Source organism: Hypoxylon fragiforme (assembly GCF_022984875.1).
Source record: "Hypoxylon fragiforme strain CBS 206.31 chromosome Unknown GGS25scaffold_2, whole genome shotgun sequence".
In the NCBI taxonomy this organism is placed as follows: domain Eukaryota; kingdom Fungi; phylum Ascomycota; class Sordariomycetes; order Xylariales; family Hypoxylaceae; genus Hypoxylon; species Hypoxylon fragiforme.
Window position 1 is genome coordinate 1700053 of NW_026054757.1, and position 27859 is coordinate 1727911.

At 46.1% G+C, this 27859-nt stretch overlaps 5 protein-coding genes across 5 annotated transcripts; 1 reads left to right on the forward strand and 4 right to left on the reverse strand.

Annotated features, from left to right (window-relative positions):
* Positions 1–298: 298 nt before the first annotated feature.
* GGS25DRAFT_120153 (uncharacterized protein) lies at positions 299–1117 on the reverse strand. Its single transcript, XM_049256121.1, has 2 exons — positions 500–1117; positions 299–445 (listed from the first exon to the last, which is right to left on the reverse strand). Exon 1 carries the CDS (start codon positions 941–943, stop codon positions 500–502), a length of 444 nt encoding a protein of 147 aa, XP_049120029.1. The 5' UTR covers positions 944–1117; the 3' UTR covers positions 299–445.
* A 6725-nt stretch (positions 1118–7842) lies between these two features.
* GGS25DRAFT_475484 (serine/threonine-protein kinase hal4) lies at positions 7843–10361 on the forward strand. The gene is made up of 2 exons (XM_049259711.1): positions 7843–9681; positions 9756–10361. The coding sequence occupies exons 1-2, from the start codon at positions 8347–8349 to the stop codon at positions 9885–9887; spliced, it is 1467 nt and encodes a 488-aa protein (XP_049120030.1). The 5' UTR covers positions 7843–8346; the 3' UTR covers positions 9888–10361.
* Positions 10362–13124: 2763 nt separating this feature from the next.
* Positions 13125–14983, reverse strand: GGS25DRAFT_120209 (uncharacterized protein). The gene is made up of 2 exons (XM_049256122.1): positions 14608–14983; positions 13125–14406 (listed from the first exon to the last, which is right to left on the reverse strand). Exons 1-2 carry the CDS (start codon positions 14883–14885, stop codon positions 13314–13316), a joined length of 1371 nt encoding a protein of 456 aa, XP_049120031.1. The 5' UTR covers positions 14886–14983; the 3' UTR covers positions 13125–13313.
* Positions 14984–22204: 7221 nt separating this feature from the next.
* GGS25DRAFT_475491 (uncharacterized protein) lies at positions 22205–25794 on the reverse strand. Its single transcript, XM_049259712.1, has one exon. It carries the CDS (start codon positions 25231–25233, stop codon positions 22654–22656), a length of 2580 nt encoding a protein of 859 aa, XP_049120032.1. The 5' UTR covers positions 25234–25794; the 3' UTR covers positions 22205–22653.
* A 356-nt stretch (positions 25795–26150) lies between these two features.
* Positions 26151–27771, reverse strand: GGS25DRAFT_475492 (glutathione S-transferase). Its single transcript, XM_049259713.1, has 2 exons — positions 27460–27771; positions 26151–27379 (listed from the first exon to the last, which is right to left on the reverse strand). The coding sequence occupies exons 1-2, from the start codon at positions 27492–27494 to the stop codon at positions 26626–26628; spliced, it is 789 nt and encodes a 262-aa protein (XP_049120033.1). The 5' UTR covers positions 27495–27771; the 3' UTR covers positions 26151–26625.
* Between the last annotated feature and the right edge of the window lie 88 nt (positions 27772–27859).

The window sequence follows — 27859 nt, forward strand, 5'->3', positions numbered from 1 at the left end:
AGAGAGTGAGAGAGAGATTGTTGGGGGTTCGTCCCCTCCTCATCCTGAGGTTAGCAGAACGTTGCACTGGGCCTGGCCTGACGAGCATGCGCACGCAGCGCATTTTGCTGCTTCTGCAGAAAACAGGTTAAAAGGCGGGCGCATAACTTAACCTACCTGCCTTTGCCTGCCTACCTGCCTACCTACCTATATATGAGCTTTGTTTTTTATGCCGAGCTGGACATACATAGTATATATATCGGTAGCTGGTTATGATGGAGGTTGGGCAGGTTAGATATGGGATGGGATGGGATGGGATGACCGGGGCTGCTTCCATGCAGGTAGCTGCAGTCACATTACATACATTACCTGCCTGCTTGTCTGACTAGGCACCTAACCGACCTGCCTACCTAACCGACTTCAGCTTCAAACATACTCACCGCAGGTTCCGTTGGCATCGAGATATCTAGGTATATAGGTATTAACCTACTGGCCTTGTATAGGATGAGAGAGTACCTACCTAGGTAAGGGGGGGCCGGTGCACTAGAGTTAGACGTGAGGTAGGTATGTACACTATGCATATGTAAGGTAGGCAGGTTGGTACAGAGGAAGGCATATAAAAGGTAGTTAGGTAGCTACCTAGGTTAGTATAAAATACAAAAAAAAGAATTTTTAAAAATAAAAATAAGCCACCAGATAGACCAAAGAGGTTGCAGGATCCCACGCACGTGTAGGATCTGGTTGGATGCTGTAGGTAATGCTGTAAGTAAGCACATCTTGCGTTTGGCACTTTTGAGGGAGGGGGGGGCAGGGAGGCGAGGGTAGAGGCAGTTAGGTAGGTAAGAAAGATTGACGTGATGGATCTGAAACCGGCGGCAAGGTTGGATATATGTAGACATGTACAGGTAGGCATGTAGTGTAGGTAGCTGAAGATATGTATGTGTAGGTAGGTATGTACATGCATACACCGCTAATCAGCACACCGATGGTTATCGCCGTCGCGTTTCGTGAGGGTTGGCCGGTTGAAGTTTGGTTGCTATCCATGCACAATACAATACAATACATACATAGCTACCTATATATTACCTAGGTTAGGTAGTTATATTATACATGTTCCTCTTCAGGGGGTTAGATCCTGATAACCTAGTTAGTTATGATCATGATCGCAATGCCTATTTGGTCAAGTTATGTCACAGCAAATCGAGCTAGCGTTGTCTGAATTGATTCATTCTCTTGTTCATAACTTATATATAACCTACCTTATATGCACTCCGTCTATTATACTATGTATTTACCTCCTAACCTGTATTTGGGAAACCTGGGCGATATCTCTTCCCCTCACTCCCATTGATACCTAGGTATACTATATTAATATTTCATTCCCTTTTATTATGTACTATACTTGCATATTGCATGTGTCTTTTTAACAGTTCATACAATAACTACTTCTTTTATATAGAGAACCATGGATCCCAACAACCCCAGAACTGTCCCCCAGCTGGCGTAGAATCCACCAGAAGGAACTAACCTAGCCCCTTTAAGCGAGACGATCTAGATCTCTATTTGGTCTGGTCTGGGCTCCCTCCCTCTCTCTGCTTCTGATACCTACACTACTCTCTCGGCTGGCAAGGCGCAGCAGTGGTAGTTCGGCAGCTCTAGCTCTGCGTCTTTCTTCTTCCTCTTCTGGGGGCTGAACCTTGATTTTGTTATTTGCTTGGCTTCGGCAATTGATAAAAATCGGGGGGTTTTCTTTTTCTTGGGCTCGGGCTTATGTAGGCTTGGGAGGGGAGCAGGAGGAGGAGGAGGAGGAGGAGGAGGAGGAGGGGGGTTGAAGAAAGGGGGACGGGCCGTGGTCAAAAAAGAAAAAATACCTAGAAAAGAAAAGCAAAAAGCTCGGTCAATCTAACAACGAGGCATCCAGCTTCATATCGCTACTGTACATTGGATACAAGACCTCATCTGGATAAGAATAAAAAGGTAACGGGAATAACTACCCCTTTCCATAGGTACTCTGCGTTGGGTGTTGTAATCCACGCGTCATCCTTGAGTGTATACCTACATATGCCTACCTAAGTGCCTAGATAAGTTAGTGTATTCGTCCTTACTCTTCGCCCTACGGATGAGCTGTGTGAAACATATTGACATCCCACGCTCATGTACGTAAGGATACACCAAAAGTTTCCGTAGGTATATATCAGTTAAGTAATTTGGGAGTGGGGAGAGACGAGGGATTTAATGAGCGACAGCCGCAACCCGCATAGCCGGCTACGCCAGTGATTGGGTGCAATCTCCCGAAGAGAAAAAGGCATAACATATCCAGATCAGTATCATACAATGGCATCATAAGGGGAGTGCAACAGCAGCGGTGGAGCAGCATTGCATATGACGCCACCTGAAAAGTGACCACGACCACCACGACCACAACGGCCACCAACAGGGGACAAAGCAATATTCATACATACCTACCCTCACTACACTACTCCCCTAACCTACTTACTTACTTGCTCAACCCTTTTCTTGGCTCCGAAAAGGGGGGGTACACTGCGGTTGCACGCCCCAGGTTCTCCGGTTTCCTTTGATGTGCGTTTAAGGCAAAGAATGCAACACTCTAAACCATCGAACGTGCCAACCGCGGCGACTGGATAGGTAGATCCCTTAGGATTCCCTCAGGATCTAGAGCTTGTTGCGATCACTTTTCCCCGGTCATCTATTCTCTCGTCCGAGTAAACTGTTCCCAGTGTGGGCGCACAATACCCTACCATCGGAGTGGCCAGTCAAATCTCAAGAAGGAAACCCTATCCGACATTTAGGTATGCTTTCCGTTGGGTGGGCGCCCCCATCATGGACCTTTGATCTATAAAGACGTGTCGGACAACCAGTCAGTCAATCATTCACGTCTCCTGACCATGAAGTTACAATATAAGATCACCAGGCTTATTTTGTTCCGCCCCCAGGTGGTTGGTGAAAAAAAAGAGGTCAGGCTATCGAGTAATTGGCCCAAAACAGCATTGTGCAGGAGAAAACCACCAGATCCAAATCAGGCTCCCTAATACCCTACGAAACCATATTAGACATCAGATTTCTAAGTTCAAGCATTGAATTTATTCTTGTATACATACATAGTAAGTGAGTGCCCTTACGCTACATATCAATTGGGGGCTTTCTGTCGTTGTAATTCGCCGTACGACCTCCCCTCGTCCTCTCATAGTTTCCGGGAGGAGAGACCCAACACCGAATGACAAAACGCTACCATTCTTCTGCGGTGTGAGCGGTGTGCTGCAATACCTACCTACCTACCTTATTTACCTAGGTTAGTGGTATATATGCGAATTCGGGGATCCCTTGCCTGGCTGCAGAAGCTGGCCAGGGTGGATATATAGGTATGTAGGTAGTTAGACAAGTATCTAGGCCAAGTTCGTAACACCACTTGGAGTACAGTATCAACGACATCAACAATGCCTACGTGTCTACCTAGTGTCAAGAATCCGCTGTAGAATTTGGAAAAGGATGCTTGGGTTGGGGAAGGTGAGGTAGATGGCTGTGCGCGCCACCATGGAACTAAATATTGGCATCAAATACGGCGAGGATGATCGACGTAACGTCCATTGTGAGACATGTGGATATCGGACTAATAGATATCTGATCTTCGGTGCATGATGACAAAAAGGTCTTGGCGTTGATATCTGTCCGCTCCGGGTTTGTCGATGGCGTACAGGAACTTCGTTGTCACGCTACTTCTGTCTGCGGGTGCGTAGGCGCGGATGCGGGACGCACAGGGTGACTGCAGATGTGACGCGCCACTCAGTAGGCATGTAGGTACAATACAATACCTGGAGTCCAGCTGGAGCTGATATAACCAGATAATGCACAGCCCCGAAACGGTTATATGTCTAGGTATTGTAGGTATGAACGGAAGATGCTGCTCGATGGTCAAGCCTAACTAGACTAGAGATACTACTATGTAGAGCTCGGATCTAACCCCAAGCGAATGGGAGAAGGACCCATGATATCAAAGAAATATCAAAGAACTGAGCTCATGACCAAGTAACGGCATCTTGGTGAGTTAAAAAAAAAAGCATTGGGTGCTGTGTCGATTCCTGAACTATCTGGAAGAACCTGTGCGAAATATAGTAGTGATTGGTATATCAGCCATAACATTGGCCAATAGCCTACTCCTTTAAGGTAGATCGAGATAAATTATATCATAATTCGTCAACCTTTTCCAGACTACTGGGCCCAATTGCGATCTCGTCTGGTTAGAAGCCAAGCCCCCCGTAGCCTTATGACATGTCCGTTCCACTCGTATAAGTATCAGGGGCCGCGGCACGCCGGAGCCGGTTCGAAAATGAAGAACCACTTACCCCTTATATTCGTATATGTAGTCCATGCAGGAATGTCCGCTGGTGGGGTCCGTCCGGAGGTCTCCAGACGAATGTCAATTCCTAACTACTATAACTAGTATGTATTAATAAAAGATAGAGAGCAAAAGAAAGCGAGGGTCTTGGCATTTTATGGAACCACTCCAGCCCGCATAAAATAAAAAAGGTTGTCGTTGCTTCAACTTGATATATGCATGTAACTAGTTATAACTACCGCTGTAGCTATGGAAAGCTCTCGGCTTGGCGACTGGCCGGGCTGCAGCAAGGATTAGAGCACAGATGCTCGGTGTCCACAGCGATAATGACATGAGCTTCTCATAAGTAAGAGAGTGGGTCTTATGTAGAAACAAAAACCAAACTTCTCTTTGCTAGATCATTGATGTATGGCTGGCTTCCTTGGTTTACGCTTGCTTGAGTTGATATCCGACATATAAGAATTAGGGTAGGTGTTGGCGCATTGTCTTTGGGGTAAGTAGTGTGGTGGACGATTCGTAGCGGTGAGTGTATCCGAGCTTGCTATGCCGTGCGTTCAAAGTGCTCGGTGGCGGCGGGAGCGAGGTTCCCGATCATAGCGGATTCATATACCTACCTGGTACATACCTTAGTAGTATTAACATGTGGTCTGTTCTTGGTACGCGGCAGTCGAGCTGGAGCGTAGCACCAGGGGTCCAGTCCAGATCAAGTTGTCTCAGTCTCATCTGGTACATGGAGATTGCTAGTTGATAATGGGAAATGCCTCATCTAACAGTCAGCAGAAGGCTGGGTCGAAAATGCCGGAAAATGCAACGCTCAGATGACGGGGAGCATCTTTACGATGCTCCCGTAAGCTACTACAACTAGTTAGATAGGATATCAATCTTCCGAGCTGGCTGGCTGGGTATGGTACCATCGTTTGGGATTATCGCTTGGAGGTATGGATATATGTCATATAAGTGCTACGTCGGCAGTCGGACGAAAATCTTTTCCATGGTGATGTAAGAGGAGGTGATATTAGTATAGGAGCGACAGTGTTATATCCATAGGAAAAAAGAATGTGAAGAGGTGTCGAAGAAAGATGAGGTCCTGGTCTTCTTCGAGTTGGTGAAAACAACAGCATTCGTTAACTTTTTTCATATTCCTTCATGTTAATATCAGAGACTGGTCTAGAAGTGAGCGGACGCAGAAAGGCCAGTAAGGTTAATAATGAGATATCGGGGGAAAAGGATGATTCGGGGAAAAGCCGATGTTAATTTAGCATGAGGCTCTTTGACGATGACCTCGTGGTATCTAAATACAACACATATATTTATATTTATATATATGTCGTATATTGGTCGAGGGTGGGAGGAATAATGGATGCATCTATGTAGGATCAATCAACAGCTTAATGAAATTGTATAGTTCATAAAAGACGGATCGCTACTTGTAACATACCTACATACATAGCAGACTACCTATGTACATATGTAGGGTACCTAGGTCCTAGTAGTATCATGATGTTACCCAGGTAGGTAGGTACATATGAACAGACCAACCAGATGCAGCTACCTAATGCATGCATTAGTGCACACTGGTCTGTACCTACTACCTACGTACATATTTACCAGGTCTAGGTATGTAGGATATGTTAGATTGATCAATCATAGATTGAGGTACATGCTTGCTGGGGAAGTAAAAGCCCACCAATTACGGCTTTAGAGTCGACCATGTAGTACATACTATTAGTTAGTATGTAGCCACTTTCCATCGCAATTGCTTTACAATATTCTCCCTCTCCCTCTTACGCCGTACACATACACTACATAACATATGCTGCACTGGGACTGGGCTGCTCCTGTTCTTTAGACTTTTCATCCGTGTTACCCTCAGGGCTTTGTATTACCCTGTGAAGGAGATAGCCTTGGAGGTACATATATAAATCTAAATTTAAAAATCTAATATTAACTTCTGCTACTTGATCTAAATATCAACGGTTAACGATTTTGCATACATACATACCTACATACCTACATACCTACATACCTACATACATATATATGTAAGAATTACGGGATGATATTCATTACCTAGTACACATGTGAATATTTACAATACGATATACCTGATTGGGACGGGGCTCATCCCATTCAATGAATGGGTTTAATAGAAGACATACGAAGTACAAATTTCATTTCCCTTTTACTTCAATGTTCTCACCCTACATACCTACTGGGTATAGTATGCACATGCTTTTTTTTCCTTTTCATACCTGCATAACATAATTCGACATATTACATTAGCTACCCGGTACCTAGTAGCTACCTACATACATTATGTATGTATTGTACAATACAATATCAATGTTACTATACATACATATCTAACCTACTACTAAGCTACATGTTAGCTAGCAGTTAACTACATACTAATCAATACGTCCTTGCCTTGATAGCATACATACAGATTGTAATGTATTGTACTATGTAGTATGTAGGCTAAGTGCCAGTAAGTGGTAGCCTGTAGGTTACGAATACAAAAACCCTGACATCACCTACACACAACAGCCCATCCAATGCCCTTTTTTTGACCCTCCTTTTCTTGTTAACCTTAGTAACATTGAATTCATTCCTCAGCCTAGCTAGGAGCAAAAATTACATTTCTATTCGTGGTATTGGCCATCTCCACTTGGATCGACTCAAACCTGGCTTCCAGCGAATCTTAATTCTAGCTACTTCCGTCTTGCCGTACCTCTTTTCTCCATACCCATTTCTGTATCTCTGTGCGGCGTGCGCCCTCTCTTTGGTTTTGGCTCCCTCAAATGTTAACAATGACCATCTTTACATCGTCAAAACGAAATCAAGTCAGACCTCACCTGCGCCATCTCTAACATTAGCTGGAACCACTTCGAGGTTCCTATAGATTCATCTGACCGGACCACCCAAGTCATCCGTCTCCCTCTTATTCATCAATTCATCAATTCACCACTTCACCACTTCACCACTTCATCAGTTCATCTAGTGTATTCATCCAGCCTACCTACTTGCCTACTACTTCATCTATTTCACTTTTGCCCTTACCTTTGCATCTAATTTGCATGAGTACCTACATAGACCATACCCGAGGTGTTACGGTACAAAGTATTGATTGAAAGAAAGCATAGAACGATCTGCCAAGCTGCCAGCTGCCAACTAGACCGACATTACTCAATCATCTGCTCACTCATTACTCACTGCTTGCTCACTCAAGAATAATTAGTGGGAAGAGGCAAAGTTTAGAAGAAAAAAAAGAGAGCGAAAAATCCCACACCAATTACTACGGTGCGCTTTGCGATAATCACCAAAAGGCAACAAACAATACTTGTCTAGCGCCTAGCTTTTGGAAGACACTTCTACTTATCACGGTTAAAAATTTCTCTCGATAAAGTTTTTTTTTAACTGAAAAGACAGAGAGAGAGACAGAAAGAGAAAAAAAAAAAGAAAAAAAAAAAGAGGAAATCATTGACATAACCGGTCCTTCCTTACCTTACATACCTTCCCACTTCCCGCAAATCGCGAACGGTCACCATTTTATTTTATTTATTATTATAAGTTGGGACGACCTAGACTCGCGCAAGCGTAGCAACTAAACTACTATCATAATAGCCCAGTTTTTGCCTCCCCACACACGCTCTTGCCCTACTTTGATTATTAACTTGTTGTCACGGGAAAGTACAAATTCCCATTGTCCCGCTTCTATTTAAATTTCTCTCTTCTTAATTCTTCTCTTTCTTTTCTTGCGATTAAAAGTCAAGCCCCATCTTGCCTCGGTCGACACGCCGTTTTGCAATTCGTCATTAGTGTCGCCATCTTTTGGGCGTAGCCCACCAAGGCGACCTCGAGCCGCCAACCACTTCTTCTCATTCGCCAAACTAACCCTCCTTCCTCCCCGCCGGTGCCCCCCCGTCGCCAAGTATTATTTTTCCTAATTGAGACTTGATCAATCATAGCGATCACAGGACGAAAGAAAGATATTAGAATTATCATCATCAGAAATGTCGAGCGTTTCGGAAAAGACGGTCTCCCCCAGTGCCTCTAAGCAATCGTCAATAAAATCTGTCGACATATCCACGAAATCTCCAAGATTACCACCGCAAAATGGACAGACAGCTACCGAATACCTTCATCCCGAGGGTCAACCGAAGCCACCCGAGAAGGCCTCTTTCAAGGACAAGTTAACTCGAATGTTCTCCAATAAGGATGACATCCCCAGGTCAGCCGTTGCCGACAGCTCTCAATTAGCGAAGCGCGCCGTTCCAAGCCCTTCTCCGAGCCAAACTGCTGTCACCACTGTCGCAAAACCAGGACCTGTCGTTCGCAAGCCATCCGCGGCTGAACCCCCGGCAGCCCCTAAATTGCCTCACCATCAGCGATTTGTTCCCAACCCTGACGTTCAAGGCGGCCATGAGCATTACCTCAAGGGTAGTAAGCGACAAGAGAAGCTATCCGATATGTGGAAGACCCTCCTGGGCAGAAAGCAGGACCAACCACCAGATGCTGATTTGTCCCTGGTATCCAACTGGGTAGATACACTCAAGCAAGAGAAGGAACTGCTTGCGGGTGACAAGAGAGGGGGCCCTAATCAAAGCATCACCCTCGTTGAGAAGTATGGTAAATGCCAAGAGGTGGTTGGACGTGGTGCCTTTGGTATCGTCAGGATATCGCACAAGAAGATGGAAAACGGGGAGAAGCTGTTCGCCGTCAAAGAATTCCGCCGCAGACCCGAAGAGACGGAGAAGAAGTATAGCAAGCGCTTAACGGCCGAGTTCTGCATTTCGTCATCTTTGCGACATCCGAATATCATCCATACTCTAGACCTGCTAAAGGACCAAAAAGGTGACTATTGTGAGGTCATGGAGTATTGCTCTGGTGGTGATCTCTACACGCTTGTCCTCTCCGCTGGCAAGTTGGAAGTGGTGGAGGCCGATTGCTATTTCAAACAGATGATGCGTGGTGTGGAATACTTGCATGAAATGGGTGTGGCACATCGCGACCTCAAGCCCGAGAACCTACTTCTGACAAGTCATGGCGCACTCAAAATTACGGATTTCGGCAATGGTGAGTGCTTCAGAATGGCATGGGAAAATGATGCCCACATGGTATCGGGTCTCTGTGGATCCGCCCCATATATCGCCCCTGAAGAATACATTGACAAAGAATTCGACGCTCGTGCTGTTGATGTCTGGGCTTGCGGTGTTATTTACATGGCAATGCGGACCGGGCGGCATCTTTGGCGGGTGGCTAAGAAAGACGAGGACGAATTCTACGAGCGTTATCTTGAAGGACGCCGTGACGAGGAGGGTTACGGCCCAATAGAATCACTGCACCGTGTAAGTCTCTCACCCAATCAGCCGAGCCGAAGGTGGTTATTTTTTGATGAAATGAATTAACGAATTACATGCAGGCTCGCTGTCGTAATGTGATCTATTCCATCTTAGATCCTAATCCTACGCGACGTATCACAGCATCTCAGGTGTTAAAATCTGAATGGGGCCGTGAAATCAAACTCTGCAAGGCAGGTGAAGAGGGTCTATAAGCGGAGGGACCTACGACAAGCAACTCCTCTCAACCAAGGGTCAATCTTACTTCCCATGGTGTCTTTATCCTTGTGGTCAATGGTGACAACTCTTGATACCCTTCACCGCCTTGTTAGGGGGAGCAAGCATGCACCACGAATTAATCAACCTTAATCACACATGAGTCTTTGAAACTCTTTCATGAACGAATATTCTGTTTTCATTCCGCATGGAGTTCCGGTGAGATCACAGTTTCTGTCTGGCATTATCCTTCGATTCTCAAGCTCGTATTCTTCAATACACATTTTCTTTTTACTGTCAACTCTCGGCTAGGCAACCAGGAAGGATTCTACTGTGCGTCGCATCGGAACAGGATAGGTGATAGATGCGTCATGCGCACTGCGAGCGAGCGCCAAACCAAGGGTGACTCTTATATCCATTGTACAAGAATAGAAGCATACTCGCATTCTACTGGTCTACGCGAAAGGGGCAGGGGGCAGGGGGTGGGGGACTGAGGTGGGAAAGGGGGGGGGGGGGGGGGGGGGGAGAGGAAGGGGAAGGGGAAGAGAAAGGATTCTCTTCGTTCGATTCATTCGATCGGTTGATGGTAACTTTGGTCCAGAACGAATATGAAGCTCAATTCATTCAACCTTATTCGTTCAAGGAAACCCCGTAACTCAGAAAACTCTACATAGGCAGTTTGCAGTCCAAGTCGGAAGGCTTCGCCCTCTTGTCGTGATGCCAGACACGAACATGGGGTGAAATATTTTGAACGTCTTGGCAAAACATTTCAGCAATGCCTTTTGAGTAATAACAAATTCATTACCTAGGTACTTTGTATTGTTTTGGTGCCCCTATCATGCAGTAAATATGATTCATCATCATCTACAGCTCCGAGTACCCTACCTAGTAGTATAGGTGCTCACATCATCCCCTTTTATCTCCAACCTCACCGTCGATTCTTCCCCTTTCTCTATTATTATTTACCCTTCACCCTATGTCCTTTTCTTCCACTTGCTAAGACCAAGGCTAATTCATCAGTTCAGTCATAGTCATGGTGAACATGATACGAGTATGCGAGGCTACTGGAGTAGGCATGTATGTTTCTATGTAGGTACCTAGGTAGGTATGCAGATATGCGACGTGATTGCACTACCTGCACCGGAATCGTGATTCAAACGGCAAGTCAATGTGCCAGGATTGTAAATATTATCGAAGAAGCTCTCGAACGCCACAAGCCCGGTTGTATAACAAGCATGGATGGAAGATGGGGGGGGGGGGGGGGGTCGACGGAGAGCATCTATCATGTCGATCGACAACTCTAAATCCGCTGGGCCAACACATCATGTTTTGATGGCGGTAACATGGCGCCTTTGCATTTCATGATAAAAAAAAAGAGTTCATTTTGAGCATGTTTGATCAAGCCTACCTAAGTGACAGCTTTCAACCCCGGCGTTTCTTCTCAACGTCGAGCGCAAGGAAAAGGATTCGAATCAGAGCCATTTAACTATTTCTCTTTGAGCCTGCCTGCCTGCCTGCCTACCTAATCCAACGAAACAGAACACGCCAGCCTAAGCTATGTGCTGCTGGGGTGCAGATACCGGGGGGTGTTCTCACTACCTGGGTACCTACAACGATATCCAAGTCTTGATCGCCCATCGTGAAGCTATTCCTTTAGGTAGGAGCAATGCCAACATTATCCGTTTGAGCTCCCAAGTGGCCCGAATCCGTCATGGGAAAGTGACCGTCCGACCAGGAGCAGAGAAGCCCGTGGAGTGCCCTTCAGACAAAAGAAAAGGGCCGGGTGTTTATTTACAAAGAATCGTCGTCTTCGCGTCGTACAGTACGTAGGCTCTGCTTCGGCGAAAATGAAAAACATGAGCTGGGAGTGCCTATGTCGCCCAAGTTTGCGAGTGTGGCCATTCACTATATTATGTATGTCTGGAGAGATAAAAAGTATATATATATATATATATTTTTCTAAAAAAAAAAAAGAGAAGCTATAAATAAATAACTATTTCGCAAGTAACTACTGGTTCTTGGAAAAAATTCTTCCCCATCGGTCACGCTCTACACATTCTAGTTACCTATACGACCAAGAAAAAGCCAACGGTGCGACTATGGAAGAACAAAACACGTGCTTTTCAGTTTATATATTGAGGGAGGACCTTGTGTGGTGAACCCCAAAGCATTACCTAGCGACAATTATTAGTGTTTTGCGAAACGGATATACATACATAACAACGCTTGTAAGAGCACAGGATCTACGCTGCGCCAGGGTGTTCTTGGACGAAGAAGCAGAGCCAGCGATGAGGCGAGATGATGCCGGGGCCTCTTGCTGGCTCGGGGGGTAATGTAAAGATTATCGCTGTTTATGGAATCAAGAGACGTGGTTCATGTTATTAAAGACACCTTGTCGTGTCAAGGGAGCCTTCGAGAGAATTGGCATGGGTGCTTGGTGTCAAGACTACGGAAGATATAAAGATGGGGGATATGAAGGTGGAAGGAAGTAATTCTTCCGGAACATGGAAGGAAGACGTTATTGATATCATGTAGCATTTAATACCTCCTGGCACTTACGTACCTAGGTAGATATAACATACCATCAAACCTGAGCAGCTGTTTCCGCACATTCTGGCGTCCATGAATTAGTTTTAACATTGAGAATCTTGTTAGAAAGAGCCGTATTATGTACCTATTACCAGAACCCCCCCCTTCCCCCCTTTAGTCCCAGACTCCTTTTTCGAGTCATACCGACCTCCTACCCACGAGCCCTGTTTGTCTGGCTACCGATTTCCACGGTTTTGAATAAATACATGTTCCTTTCCCCTCCCTCGGCCTGCCCCTTATGGCCCGGCATCTGCTTCATCCCAGCCCTCCACAGATGTATCGCTCGTCATACTTCATGCTTTCTCCTCTGCGCCAACGAACTCGGTGAAGCTGAATTCACCTCCCAGAAAAAGACAAAAAGCATCACATACCCCCCCAACAATGACAAAGGAAAAATTAGCAGCACCTTCACTCTTCTGCTAACACTGGATACTGGTCATCCAGACCCTAAGAGATGAGGCATCTTACATGAGCCCCGGTGCCTAATTATAGCTAGCATGCCCTCTGCAGCCCTTGTGCTCAACGCCGCCATCTGAATCGCGGAGCTAGCACTGCTTAGACATTAGATCCCCCCAGTCACCACCCCTATCCGGCACATGAATGGCTCACGCCACGAAACAAGGCCACATGCGTGAGATTGTTGGCAAACAGGGCATCAAGTCCTAGGTCTAAGACTTTACCCGTCAGCAAAACCATTCTTTTTGCCTCCCAAAAATCCTCCACGGGGCTGATATACGAATATGGCGGTATGTATTTCGGGCCGTGGTGTAGCGTAAATTCGTGAAGTTGCAACAAAAAACAACCTGATCCATCCTGAGAAGATGATCGCCAAGTCCTCATGAGTGAAACAGATCCCAAGCTCTCTCACATAACCTTAGGAACTCTTCCCGCTTCTGTCGTTGTGTCTCGGGACTATCCCGGCCAGCCCCAAACGGCCCCCTCCGCGTCGCTGCAGGACCATGACCAAGAGGTGGACTGCTTCCCTCTTCATACTCGGCACGAGTTCTTCTCCTGCTCGTACCTCGGCCCGCATCCAAGGGTCCCGGCCCATTTCGGGGTGATGGGGGCGTGGGGGGTTGGTGTCCCGTGTAGTGGACGAGCTTGGGTAGTAACTCTGGTCTACCACCGGACAATTCATGCTGCACTTCTTCTGCTGACTTGTAATCTCGAGGGCGACCCGACATGGGTGGTTGTGATGGAGCCGGCGGCGGATGGCCCGGCGAAGCCAATGGTCTGTGGCTCGAGCCAGGATACAACGCTCGGTTGTTTGGGTCGGAATGCGATGAGAGCCCCTGGTTGCCAAACACATCGGAGATTGGGGGCAGACGATTGGCCGTTTGGTGGGCGGGAATGTGGTGAATATGGGATGTGCTCGACAGATTGGAAGGTTGGTTGGTAAGGTGTCGAGTTAGGGGCTGCGGGTTATGGCGGCCAGTAAATGTCTGTCCCAAAGGTGCGGACTGGATAACCCGCTCGTTGGCGAACTGCTCGTGGGACGGCGCTACAATGCTCAACCCCGGAGGGGCCTTGTTTCGTCGAGACATTCCTGGGGTCTTTGCGGCAAATTGAGAAATAGAGTCCTTCTCTCTTCCAGTATCGGGACCATCACCCTTGGCGGATTGCTGTTGCAGTCTGGCCTCAATAATACGACGTTGCTGCTCTCTGACATTCATGCTCTGTTGTAAATGTTCCTTCATTACGGGATCTTGGGTGACGAAGCCAGGCGATAAGCACGCTATGCCGACCTCCTGAATGCCGAGCCCTTCTCTTCCTAATGCCGGGCGTGCTGTTGCAGCGCCCGACCCGGTGATTGTGTTCTTGGAGAGATCCAGCTTTCGCGGACGATGCCGGGTGGTCGGGATACCTGGAGACCCAGGCTCCTTCTTCACGATGATCTTTGGCGCAGAACCGCCCGACACATTTCGAGTGCTATGGCAAAATAGTTGTTAGATTTATTTACATTAATGTATTTAGATAAACTAAAAGGAATATAATGTGTGATAGAAGACTTCTATTTTCTATTTTTTTTTTCACTTTTCTTTTTCGTCTTGTGTGATGATGGATGGATTTATGACGGATTGAAGGATTGATGCAAGACGAAAAAGAAAACTTGGAATAAAAGGTACTTACGCGCTTGGAGGGGAAGACTTTGCCGCAGTCTGGGCGGCCGATCTTGTGGGACTTCGGCTGGTAGTTCGTTGCGATGTAGAAGTACAAGTATTGGCATTCGGTGTGCCCGAAATCGCAGCCAAAGTGCGTGGGACGGAAGGTGATGAGACCGGCGCAGCGGCAGTTCCAGTCATCATAGAAGATGTGGTACCCGCAGCGCTGGTCGCAGGAGCCAACTCAGCATAAGTCGGTCTATCGTGGGGAGCCGGGGAAGGGGCCATAGCGATCGCCGCGCTCATGATGCAAAGTTTTGTATGTACGAAAAAGCTCAAGCTTTTTCTTAATATGGAAATTCCAGGTACGATGATGTTAGTTTGGGATTGAGTTTTCTCCCTACTTTCCCTTTTCCTTGATCGCTTGTCGCCGATCCTCTCTTATTTTATTCCCGGCTGAAATGGCTGATGCGCCACGCGGGAGTTGGCAGCAACGATATAAATGAGCGCAAGGTATGGGAAGCGTTGCAGCGATGGGACAGGGAAAAGACGCTCCAGACGTCAGCGAAATAGATTGAACAAAGATGAGGCGCACTTTTGTGTCCTCCTTCAACTTAGCGCTTCTGCGCTCTTGCAGGCCGGAGTTGCAGAAAATTCGGTATTGGGCCCCGATTATTGTTGCAAATGCTTGTGGCCAGTAGCGATAGCCTTGTCCTTTTTCTCTATCTATCCGACTTCGTATTGGTTGGTAGGTGGGCTTGTGTGCCAAACGCGCCAGTAGTTGATTAATGGCTCGATTTAACCTATTAATTCCTCAAGATGAGTTGAATTACCTTAGCTTGCCAATCAAGCAGAGCAGGAAAAATCAGAATTGGGTCAAGACACTTCAGCTCCCGAGTAAGCAACCGATCCAGTACTTGTATCGGGTTTGTGATTCTTTCTCAGGCCTTGAACCGTACGGATTAAATCTAGACTGGTGTCGAACGTATAGTCTTGCAGCCAATTGCTGATAATATAATATGTCGATGGGATGGAGGGAAAATCCCGGTCACCTAGATATTCGGATGTGGTCGATATTTCGATTCGATAATCGGCTCGAAGGTTGCTCCTGGAGATCGGATCCGAGATATTTTGGTTCGACCTCTCCTTTGTCTGTCCTTTTCCGGTTTTAGGTCACTACGAATTGTTCTTGCTCTTGCTCTTGTTCAGTCTTAATCTTGACTTGATCAATATCTTCTCTCAGATCGACTATGGTTATTAACGAACGCGCCCCAGCTCTTTTCTCTTTAATGATCCTTCTCAATATCGTACCGATACACAGGACGAAAGTTGCAGGCGATGCTCGGAATTTCTTGATGGGCTGAAATGGGCACTCGGAACACAAAACGAGCGAATCGCTATGGCTGAATGGCTGCTGATCGATGGAAATCAACGTATTACTACGGCGTTGGGTGTTGAACGAATACCAAAAAAAAAATATGGCTTGAATGGAGGGGGTGAAGAACGAGAAAACTGGGAGATTCAGAATATTCGAACGACACAGCGCGAGGCTCGAGTAAATTGGAGATATGCAGTAGATGGTATATACGATGGCAAACGAGACTCTTTCCCCTCGAAGAGAATTTTCTTCTTTTTGTTTTAGTAAGTGAAAAAGGGAATGAGAAATGGGGAAACTGGCAAAGGGAAGGAAGATTATAGAGTGAGGAAAGAATTGTAGCGAAAGCGAAAGGACTCGACGAAGGGACAAGTGTGAAAAAAAGTATGGATGGGAATTAAGGTATGTAGGGTAGGGTATTTTAGTGCAAGTATGTAGGTTAGTTAGTGTAATAAGTTGTAGATAGGGTAGGTAAGTTAGTGGTTAAGGTTCGAAGGAAGGGAAGGGTCAGGAAGTGTTTCGAGGCGGAAAGAGGGGCAGTTCTGATGGGCCGACCTCCCATGTTATTAGCGGGTATCCTTCAGGGACAAGAGGGCGTTTCCAGAAGCACAGACAGTCCTGCCCTGCAGCTCCCTTGGGTGTATGTATTGGGATGATGTCGGGTGTATTAGAGTACCTAGTACTAGTACCTACAACATTTGAACATTGAATACACGTATGTAGGCTGCTAAGTAGGTACTAACTAGCATAACCTAGGTACAATACATCATTGATCCATTAACTACATAACTACATACCAATACGCTACAAGTTTCCAAGTTTATAACTAGCACGGACCTGTGGATGGCCCTGCACGCTAGTGTGCCAGGTAGACACTAGAGATTCAAAATCCTCTCCCAATCGCGATTTATGAAAGGGGAACACAGTTGACACAAATAGTGTGTGAGATAAGTGTGGGCTCCGACAAACGTCTCGAAGGTACATATGTACCCTGCCTAGGACCTACATATGTAGGTACCTAGGGTACGTGAATTTTGAAAGTCTTGAATTGAATTTACTATGTATTCTGCGTAGTGTAGCTAACGTAGGTAATGAAGTCAATACTGATGTATGTAGGCAGGCATGCACAACTTACGACCCATGTCCATGACCAGGCACCATGACAATGACATTATGTATGTAGGTACAATACAATAATTAGCTATCAAATTATCAATGATAAACTGATATTACATAGTATTATTAATGTAGAACTTCAAATGTTCAATGTTGTTACCTATCAGCGCCATTGCTTCTATATATTATACATAGACATACATACATCCATACATACATACATACGAATTCCAAAACGAATGGGAAACTAATCAACGCGATAGACATGACATCTTTGGGCTGTCTTACACCCCTCTCCCCCTCCTCTCCCCCTTTCTCCTATCTTATGTATCCCCTTATGACAATGTAGGTAGGTAAGTATTCCCTAACTTGTACTGTATTTCAATGTTGGTCTAGATGCGACAAGAAACAAACGAGCAGCAATTCAGGCTGCATGGTGAAACCCAACTAAGTGGAATCCTCTTCTTCCGTTTCTGCTGTCTCTCTTCTTTTCTTCTTCCTCTCTTGTTTTTTTTTTCTGACCCTTTTGAACCCACAACAACATAGTCGCCACATGCAGAATTTACCAAACAGAAAATAAGTATGTACGTATTACATATGCGCTTGTAGAAGCTTTCGTCCTTCCCCCGGTTTAGGCGGCGGCGAGGAGCAACTGGTGGGTACCATGTTCTCGTGAACGGTCAGGGAAATAGAAGGTTTTGTGGAACTGTTTCCTTTCTCGGGAATCTGACGATGGATGGAGGGCCCAGCTGGCCAGCCAAGAAATGGAGCCCCGTTGCTCTGCCTCCGTAGTTTGTTTTACATTGATGCTTAGCAACCCGCCTAAGCCATCTAAATCCCAGTCCAAGGGATGATTGTCTTGAGTATGATTGGATGATTGGATGATTGAATCCTACGCCACCGATCAATTTCTGAAATTCTGGAATTACGGTAGCTGTTTTATTATTATTTTTATGTATTTTCCCCTTCTCTGTTCTACTATGTACTGGCAGCAACAACTTTGCAACTAACTAAGCCTGCCCATCGCAGCCCATCGCATACATAGGTCAGTTAGTCATTAGTATGTAAGAGTAGATAACTTGGGCGAAAGGGGGCAAAAAGGAACAGCAGAACGAGAAAAGGTGATGGAAGGTCAAACCCCAATCGAATTCATTTGGCCCTACTACTAGTAGTAACCTAGAAGATTTACACAAACTATTGAAATGCGAGGTGCTGGATCAACTCTCGGCTGGGACGATTCAAGATTGTTATTCGCCCAGTCACGTCACACAGGTCGGCGAGGTTCCTAGGCGAGGTATATTGTTAGTCTACAAGGGGACATGAAGGGACAGGAAAAGGGTTGAATGATGATGGATGTGATCCATTAGTCCATCCGTCTATCCATCCATTCATACATCCAGTTGAGTATCCCACTCGTCCAAAAATGTTGCCGCATGGTCCACCTGGTCTGGTCGTATACGACTGCAACATCGATTTTCAGGTGAATTCAGGTGAAGCTACTATACCCAGACTAGCGCAAGTTGTAGGTCGGCATGGATGTTTGTTGCTACATATGTAGAGCCTAGAAGTTAGGGTCTTTGTCAGATCAGATGAAGATTATTACATAGTATGTACACATTACTATGTACACACTACTATGGACATACTACATATGTAGTACCTTGATCCTTACTTTTTAACCCGAAAAAGAACACCGTCCGTTTGGAATCTTGGAAACTTCAATGTTTTCTCCTGCTCTAGCGCTATAGCATTGCATGCCTACTACATTCTATACTAGGTATAACAAAATACCATACAATGTAGTAGATGATATATCGTTGTAGTATTATTTGCATGTATAACTACCTACCTAACTTACAGGTATCGAAGATGAAGATGGGAGGATTCCATAAGGAGTAACCCCCCTCTTTGACGAATAATCCAGCCTAATCTAGGTACAGTACATATGTATTGATTGATAAATGCGTACATACCTTGTATATACATACACGCATACATACTAGGTAATGTATATCGTATATATAATATATAATATATACAACATAGTCATGTATACACAGCATTTGTAAATTCACCAAAGGCTTGCTATAATAACACCTTGACCATCATGGAAGAAAATAATCACATGAACTCCCGAGTCTATAAAAGCGTCTGACTTTGGAGATGCCGTCGTGTTTCAGTTGTAAGCTCCGGCCCGGAGGAGAGGGGGGAACTGGGGCAATTAGAATAGGAAATAAGAAAACCAGACGGCGGGATTGCGGCTTGAACTGCCGCATCGAGAGTGACGAGCAAGCAAGCAAGCTCTTTGTGGCGGTGGCCCGTGAACAAATCATTCACAAGCTAACAGATCGTCGTCAAGGGTAATTTTGGGGAGGGGGAGCTTTTTTTTTTTTTTTTTTTTTTTTTTTTGCGGCATGGATAGCTTCGTCTTTTCTGTGCTGTAACTAGTTAATACTACATATGTACGCGTAGTGACTGGTGATGTGGAGGTGAAGTAAGTATATTAACATCAGCATCAGTTTAAGAAGGCGATAAAACAACGGTTTCTCCCCCTTGTTTTGTGAAGAATGCGATTTCTACCTGGGGTAGCTAGGGTACATAGTTATGCTGTATTGTATTGTATTGTACAATTGTCAATACTTGACTTAATTAGGTAACTAACTAACTACTATGTAACTACCTAACATGCGCTAGGTACGTAGCAGTTGCCTAGGTGCCTCATCAATGGGGATCATCCATATAGAAATGATGAGAAGCAGACACGTGCTCCTCTCTCATACATTTTGTGTATGTGAATTTCAGTTGGCTTCAGTTAATTTACATCAAGTATGATAGGTACATGTTAAAAGAGAAAAGAGAAAAAAAGCTTCAGGTGTGTAAGCGCCATTGGAAAGTTGAAACATGAACCCTTGGCTCGTGTCCAATCCTAAAAGTAAAGAAGCCAGAGTAGAATCCTTGTCCGGTGACGATATGTATTGTACTACCACAGTTCAGTACATTGGTACCTAGGGTACCTAGGATACCTAGTAAATAGTAGTAATATTTCTCTTATTAATTGTCCCTCCCGTGCCGTGCAAGTTTAACATTACGAGACTTTGTTGTCTCACATTCTCGACTCACCAAGTTAGATCTTATCTTCCGCGGATGCCATTGGTGATGAAATATTATAAAATATTATGAAGGGTCTTTGATCATCGCATATCTGTATTGTATGTCTGCACAACTACCTGCTTATCTGTATCGTACAACATACATCCTACATACATCCCACATACATATGCATATCCCTCCTTTCAACGTCCATGTGCATAGTGACGAGAATTCGTTGGATTACTACCTATTAGTATACATAGGTGATGTATGTATTCTACATATTAGACCCACCCAAAGGTATTATAGGGAGGGAAGCAGCTGGGCTTTCGAGGGGCATCCCGCATATTCAAACCCCGACTTTTTGAGTCACCACATAATAACTACATATAGGTACAACTGTGCAGACCTGTAGGTGATACTACTCTTGTGTCTAAATTAAGCTCACACCTCTTGATTAGGCATAGGGCGATGCAGTTTGCCGCGCGGCAGTGGAGATTTACAATAGCATGTCGTGGGCACTGCATACTTTATATATATGTAGGTAGCCGGTTGGGGGCTGCATCTTCTTATAACATAGTTACCTACTGTACATACCTAGGTAGGCATCTAGGAAAGATGGAATAGGAGATAGGGGATAGAGGAGAGGGCTGAGGACTGAGGACTGAGGACTTAGAAATTTTAAAAAATAAAGAATATAGGGGAAGGGGAAAACATGTGCTCCTACTCGCTATTGGAACGCTCGACACAAGTAGGCTCGATGCCGCGCTTGGAGACTCCCACCATCTGGAAGCGAAAATCCCTAAGCGCCATTCCTCCTGCTACAAGATACCGTCGGCTATTAAATGGTAAAAGTACTATTATTAGTTAGATAGTACATACGTAATAAGTATGTAGCCATGCTTTCCATCCCGTCCTTCTACACGTGTAGAAGGCCTACATAGGACAACCAGGCCAACAGAAGCCCATCATCCCACATCCCACAGCTGAAAGCTACGAATATAGATGAGGCGGGCGTTTCCATAGCCCCAGCTGCCCATATACCTACATATAGGCAGTGTATGCACCCCCGAATCTCTAGGTGATTCACAAATCATACAACGAATCCCACGGCCCAATGTCGACGCCCCCCTACAAGAAGAGGAAAGGGAAGGCCGATAAGCGAAGAAGAAGAAGAAGAAGGCAAAATCCTCCGCAACGCCGCGAAGCCGCAGCGTCACACGTTGATTGCTGATTTATGCCGCAAGCTACCTACCTACACTAAGAGTTCGTTGAATTAGAGCCGGGGGAGGGGGGGGGGGGGGGGGGGGGGGGGGGGGAGGAACACGGATCCCTACTCACAGCACATTCGGATTACTACAACACAACCAACTAGGTACTGTATCTAGACGACAGATCTCGGAAAGGGTCTGATAGTTGTTACCTACCTATGTATGTATTTCCAAGCCCATGGCCGGGGTTTTTCTCTGATCGGAGGAGGCCTGGCCTTGGAGCATAGCATGTGACGTGATGTATGTAAGAACTCAAGTTTCACTCTAGCCTCCCTAGGTAGGCATTATGGATCGATAACCCACCGGAGGTATGTAATGTAATGTATTGTACAGTATTACGTAGTCAGGCCTCCCTACTGCTTATGTATTATTATATGTAATACCTACCTGTATTAAAGAAGCTTTTCCGGATTCAAAACCGTATCATCATCCGCGAGCATCAATCACGGGAGACATGAACACAGTCCGGATAATCGGCGGACGCCAAGACAACGTACAAATGATGGGAGCGCTTCTAGGCAATGGGCAGAGCCTGAACATTCATTCAGATGAAAAATACGCACGCACGAACATGGCAAAGCAGATGCTTACCTATGTTTGTTCAAGACCGTCCGGTATTTGCATCCGTCCCATGTACATAAGAACTTACTATTTCCCCATATAATACCTGGGTACCCTTTCGGCATAAACACACACACACCAATCTGATACCAATTTACCCCTGACCAACGTCTCCGAGAAAGCCCTGGAGCACATACATACATCATCAACAATGCAACAAATATTCTATAGGTATCTATGTAGGTATCTAGGCAGGGAGGTTATATCTGAACTCCCTCTATATGTCTAATATTATATATGCTAGGTCGGTAGTTAAATACTTCCGTTGGCAAAGTGAATAGGCAAGAAAATAGTCGATACCCAATAGTATGCGAATAGATTTCTTATACCCAAACGTACAAGGCACGCGTGTGCCCTTTTCCTATAAAAAGAAAGCACACAGGACTCCCATCGCTAATATATGTACCCCGATGGCCTTAATAGGTAGGTATTCAATGCGCCCATGCTTGTTTTTCCATCATTTATCGTTGTTTTTTTCTATTGTCCCGGTTGGTTGCCCGTGTCTATATCTTCCAATCTAGATTAACTAAAGCTTGAATATCAGACGGTAGTCCGTAGTCCACAGGAGACAGGTATCACGCATCACGCATCATACTTCGCCTCATACACTTAAGTCTCCCGGCCTCTCGACCCCTCGTCCAATACCCTTCCTTCGCCCTTTCACCACAGCAAGCAATGCCCTGCCCACAGCCTCCAAATCACCCAGCATGGTAATATGACCGCGGTCCGTACTGACGCGTCCATCCTTGACAAGCTCGTACCCGTCTGGTAGCATGGCCTCACGTGCGAGCACGACACCGTCGCCACTGCGAAATACGAGGTCATCGTACGCGTCAGCGCATGCGATCTGCTCTCTGGAAGCTACATGCACCGCCCACACCGTCGGGATCTCCTTCCCATAAATGACAGCAAGTGGAGGATACACGTTCGCCTCTGTATGTTCCGGCCGGTGCTCTGTCTCCGCCCGGAATCGTTTGATCTCGGCCAGTGTCCGTGTTAAGTACTCTAGATTACGGCTACGTGCCCCTGTGTCCTGCTCATGCTGCCGGTTCTGAGCGGCCAAATTGGCGCTTGCATCTCCTTGTAGCGTGCCCAACTGCGGCGCTAGGGTGCGATCGTTGGAGAACTCGATTTTTCGCGCGGCTTCTGTGACGGCGTTGCGTGACGGCGACCTAGACTCACTCGCTGCGCTATTTCCTCGACTTCTCAGGGGCGCCGGCAACCTCTCGGAAAACTCTCGTAGCGAATTGAGTGGACCGGTGCGGGACTTATAGGGGGGTAATGCTGGCTCGATACACGGACTCCAACAGTACTTGATCCACTCCTGCGGGTTGTAAAAATCGACCGGGTACTGCTCTCCCGTATTTTTGTTGATGTAGCAGAAGCCATCTTCCGGTAGAAATATAAAGCTAGTCCTTAGAGAGAAGTTGACTTGTGCAGTCAGGACCTTCTCGTTGAAGAGTACAGCATCACCGTTTCTGATAGGGCCCAAGATATTGATGCATCGCTGAGGAGTCCCCGCAAATATCACACCAGAGAACAGATCGGGTCGTTGATTTATGGCGTGACGAGTAATAAACCCCCCGAGGCTATGTGCGATAACCATTGCTCCGCTGCCCTTCGTATGGCCTGTCCCCTGGTTCGAGGGTAGTTGCTCAAGAAAGCTGATGAGTTTGCGTGAGAGTAGATGAGGGCTTAGCCGCCAGTCGTAACCATAGTCGTACACTCTGAGCTTCCCTGTCCTAGCATTTTCACTTTCTCTCAGTCGTTTGAACAATCGTTTCGAGATGTCGACCGGTCCTATATTTTTGAGCATCCCGGAGGCATAAATACTTTCCTCCATTCTCTCCTCATCCTCAGCATCTAGTCCGACCTCCAGGTTAACTTTTCGAATATTCAACCCGACCTTCACCGGCACCCAGACTTGACGATTGGTCTTTGTAGATCTCAGCACGGAACCGCGGTATCCGCCCATGATCACTATATCGCCTGTTAGTAGCTCTAGGGCACGGTCCAAGTCCGACATATTATCATCCTTCGGTGTCAATGGCCCGGCTTTGAGGTTGGGCGAAGCACGCGTAGAATCCGATAGAGACGTGCTTGACTGATCAAATCCCAACAGCGAGTTTCTCTTCAGCGGAGCGGGAATAATGTCTGGTAGCTGGGGTAGTTTAAACGTTGGCCTATCCCAGCTGTCCGTGATAGCCTTGAGCCTACTATTCTTCTGTTCCCGAATGCCGTTCCATCTATCATCATCACCAAAGGAGGATACGCGCGATAGTGAATGATAAAGCATGGACTCATCAGAGGTAGACCTTCGCATGGCCCGCGGTCGATTGGATGCTCGAGGCAATGCAGTAACACCGTCGGCACGAATGGGTAAGGTCATAACTGATTCCCTATTTGTCGATGAAGTTATGCTCCTGGAACTCGGCGTAGCCGGTTCGGCGAGGAAAGATGCATACTGCTTTGTCTCTGCCACATCACTACTTGAGAGGGTAGTTCGTTTGGTATCTGAGCCTATGGTCTTTGCCGACGAAGGTCCAGAAAAGAATGACTGAAGAGATATAGACGGTATGGATGGCATAGATGGAAGTGCGTCTCGTATTCTCTTGAGTGCATCAGCACCCCCAGACGAAGAGCGGCGGTGCTTGTTCTGTCCAAACACAGATGTCAATGAAGGCTTCAAGCTAGGTTCGTTTTGAACGACCATCTGCTTTGGTCCGGACAGCCAGGGTGATGGAAATCTTTGCGGCGGCTGCTGACTCGAAGGCAGTTGGCCGAGGGAGAAGCCCCTGATTTGACGCGTTGATGCCTTGGCCGCGTTTGTCTGATCCTCTGATTCACTTGGCGGGCCTATTGATGGCGAATGCAGCGAGCTTCCTGTTTCCGGCGTTATTGTGCCTTCGGCGACACTGAACAGACCACCACCTGGTAGACGCTCCAAGGCGGCTGCCTTTTCTGCTGCGGGTGTCTTTGGCAAGGTGAGCCGCGTGGCTGCTGGGCTCAGCGCCGGCTGTATCATGGACTGGGCATCATCTTGATCGATGTACAAGGGCTCATCATCTGGTGCACTATCGGAGGTTGGTGAGGCCTCTCCATCTGATATCACCAGGCTTGGCGGCTCTAGTATGGCCGGTAAAGGCGATACCCGTGGTTGGCGTGTCGGTGTAGTGGCCATACTGCCCAATCAAAAGCCAATGATGCTAATCAAGCCAATCCGATATCATGGACTACCTAATAAACCTCCGAAGATGGTTAAAATCACCAAGGTTGATGTTGCTAACAGAGATTCGTAGGCGTTGCATTGGATAAGTAGATAAATTGTTAATTCACGGTGTTGATGATTTGTTGGGCTGCATAACCGGAAGCACCGGGGAAGATAATTGTTAACGGAACTCGAATCTCTTCAAACAATTAACAACCCAGTTAACTGCCTAGGTAGATAGGTAAGCTCGTGACTCGGGGATGAATGGCCGGAGATTCGGTAGTGCACGCTAATCCGTGGACGGGTCAGAACGGGTTACCGAATAAGATGTATTGACGCTATCGAAGGTAATAATAATAGAACAGTTCTGGGTCTTTTGGGTCTTTGGGCCTTTGGGCCTTTGTGTCTTCGCATGAACCTCCTTGCGTTAGGCAGCACACATTGAAGTTCCCATAGTTATAATTGCATGTGAGGAAAAGAAAAGGGTTGAATCGAAAGAAAAGAGAGTTCTAAGGTTAGGGGTCTAACGGTTTATTCAAGGTTGGGCCTAACTAATACATCCATATAATAAGCAGCCTACTACTACGCCGTAGTTACTTACTACCTAGTATTATGTATGTATGTGTGTATGTATGTAGTCCACTTAGGTACCGATGTATGTACCTAGTAGTACATGCGTAGGTAAGTAATTAACTTTATGACACGTACGTGCTTTCCTAGACCTTCTGAAGACTGAAGACTAATTAAGTCTCTTTATGTTCAACGTTCATTGTTGTCTTTGTGGTTTCCCGAGGATCAAAAGTTGTGCCTACCATGTATTGCATGTGGTCCAAACACTCCGATGTCACTAAAAAAAAACATCGCCAAATTGGGCGGTGAAAAGCTGCGGGAAATAAAAAGAAGGCTGAACGTTTACTATCTAAAGACGTCATAATATGCTTTATTCGTACATAATTACATATGTGGATCTTTATACAATGTGGACATTGTGGAGAAATCATTGAATATAACGCCACAGCCATAATAGACTTCGAATAGGGCAGGAAGGCAAGTTGGCTGGCTAGCTGGCTGGCTTATTTCCTTGATGGGAGATTGGTTGTTTGATTAGTCGTACAGAGCCGGGAATGACGAAAGATTAAGTTGACCGCTACTGCAAGCGCCAGACTTGAACCATGATCCCCGTACCTATTAATATACAGTAATACAATATGGTTCTGTATCATACTATGTAGATATCTCTCTTTACATACTACTACTGTAGGTTAGTAGTATAAAAAAGTAGTATAAAAAATCGAGGGGAAAAAAAGAGGCTGAAGGATACGTTGACAAAGCCCCTTCAAAGTCAAGTTACCAAAAATGAGTTAATTATGCCGGAAACTCGGTGCCCAGGGTCTCATCAATCTGCTTGATCTTCTCGACCGACTTTTTATGTCCAGGATGAGCATCTAGCCTATCAATGTAGGCAAAAAACTTGGGAAACAACTTCCTGGGCCCTCCCTCATCCCAAGCCCCAAAGGCCTCAAAGCTGTCCTTGGCCGTGATGAGCGCGAAGCTTAGTAATACGTCCGCTCCCGTGAGATCCGGGCCGCACAGATAATCGCCTCCCGAGGTTTCCAACTGCTGCTCTAAGAAAGCGAGCTGTTTCTTTGCATTGGGGAACACCAGCTTGGCGATAAGCTGATTGGCCACTAAAGACGTAATCGGACGGAGGAAGAAAGGAACGGTCGGCCCCTTTAGTGCCCCGAGAACCATTCCGAGGTACAGCATCGGCATTAACGAGCCTTCGGCGTAGTGAAGAAAATATTGCCACCGAAGCCACTGCTCAGTCTCACCGCCGACCTTGCCCTCCTGTCCATCTTTCCAGCGCTTAGGCATCATCGTGGTCTCGCTACCGAAGTGTTCGCAAAGGTACTGAGTAATGAACCCACTCTCTGCCAAGACGATCGGCTCCGCAGATCCCGGAGGCGTTACGGAGATTACGGGCGACTTGCCCAGTGGGTGAACTTTCTTCAGTTCCGGTGGCGCAAATCTATTCACTCGGCGGAATGTCTCGAGCTCATAAGGTATATTGAGCTCCTCTAGAAGCCAGAGGATGTTTTGAGCACGAGATCGCTCTAGCCTACGCGAACGTTAATCCTGACTTCGACGTTGACTGGCCCGGGAGAGCAACGAGGAGCAATATTAAAATAGGGAACCCACCAGTAGAGCTTAACTTTGGCTTGGTCGTCGGCCATGTTCAAAGATGCGGTTTATGACTTGGGGGAATAAACTTGGATTCGATCAAGTTTTAAGATTTAAGGTAACAAGAATAAAAGTAGTCACAGTAAAGGAAACATTCATCCTAGGTATAACTGGGAAGACGTGTTGTATTTATTCTCCCAACTTCTCGATCTAGTGTAACTAACTGAGAGCTTAGAGCTTTAGAGCTTTCAAGTTGCCGAGGTCTCCTTGGCATCCTTGGTAGAATAGAAATGATGGTTGTACTAAGACGACATCATACTATGATCATACATCCTAGGTTAGATAGTTACTACTATGTATGTAACTATTGAATATGCATAGCAAGGTTTAGTTATCTCAATTGTGGCTGAGTGGCCCA

Coding starts and splice junctions, on each gene's coding strand:
- GGS25DRAFT_120153 (XM_049256121.1), bottom strand. CDS start 943: ATGCATGTACATACCTACCTACACATACATATCTTCAGCTACCTACAC.
- GGS25DRAFT_475491 (XM_049259712.1), bottom strand. CDS start 25,233: ATGGCCACTACACCGACACGCCAACCACGGGTATCGCCTTTACCGGCC.
- GGS25DRAFT_475492 (XM_049259713.1), bottom strand. CDS start 27,494: ATGGCCGACGACCAAGCCAAAGTTAAGCTCTACTG. Junction 27,380..27,459: donor GCCAAAGTTAAGCTCTACTG/GTGGGTTCCCTA, acceptor ACGTTCGCGTAG/GCTAGAGCGATCTCGTGCTC.
- GGS25DRAFT_475484 (XM_049259711.1), top strand. CDS start 8,347: ATGTCGAGCGTTTCGGAAAAGACGGTCTCCCCCAGTGCCTCTAAGCAA. Junction 9,682..9,755: donor CAATAGAATCACTGCACCGT/GTAAGTCTCTCA, acceptor AATTACATGCAG/GCTCGCTGTCGTAATGTGAT.
- GGS25DRAFT_120209 (XM_049256122.1), bottom strand. CDS start 14,885: ATGAGCGCGGCGATCGCTATGGCCCCTTCCCCGGCTCCCCACGATAGA. Junction 14,407..14,607: donor AAGTCTTCCCCTCCAAGCGC/GTAAGTACCTTT, acceptor ATTTTGCCATAG/CACTCGAAATGTGTCGGGCG.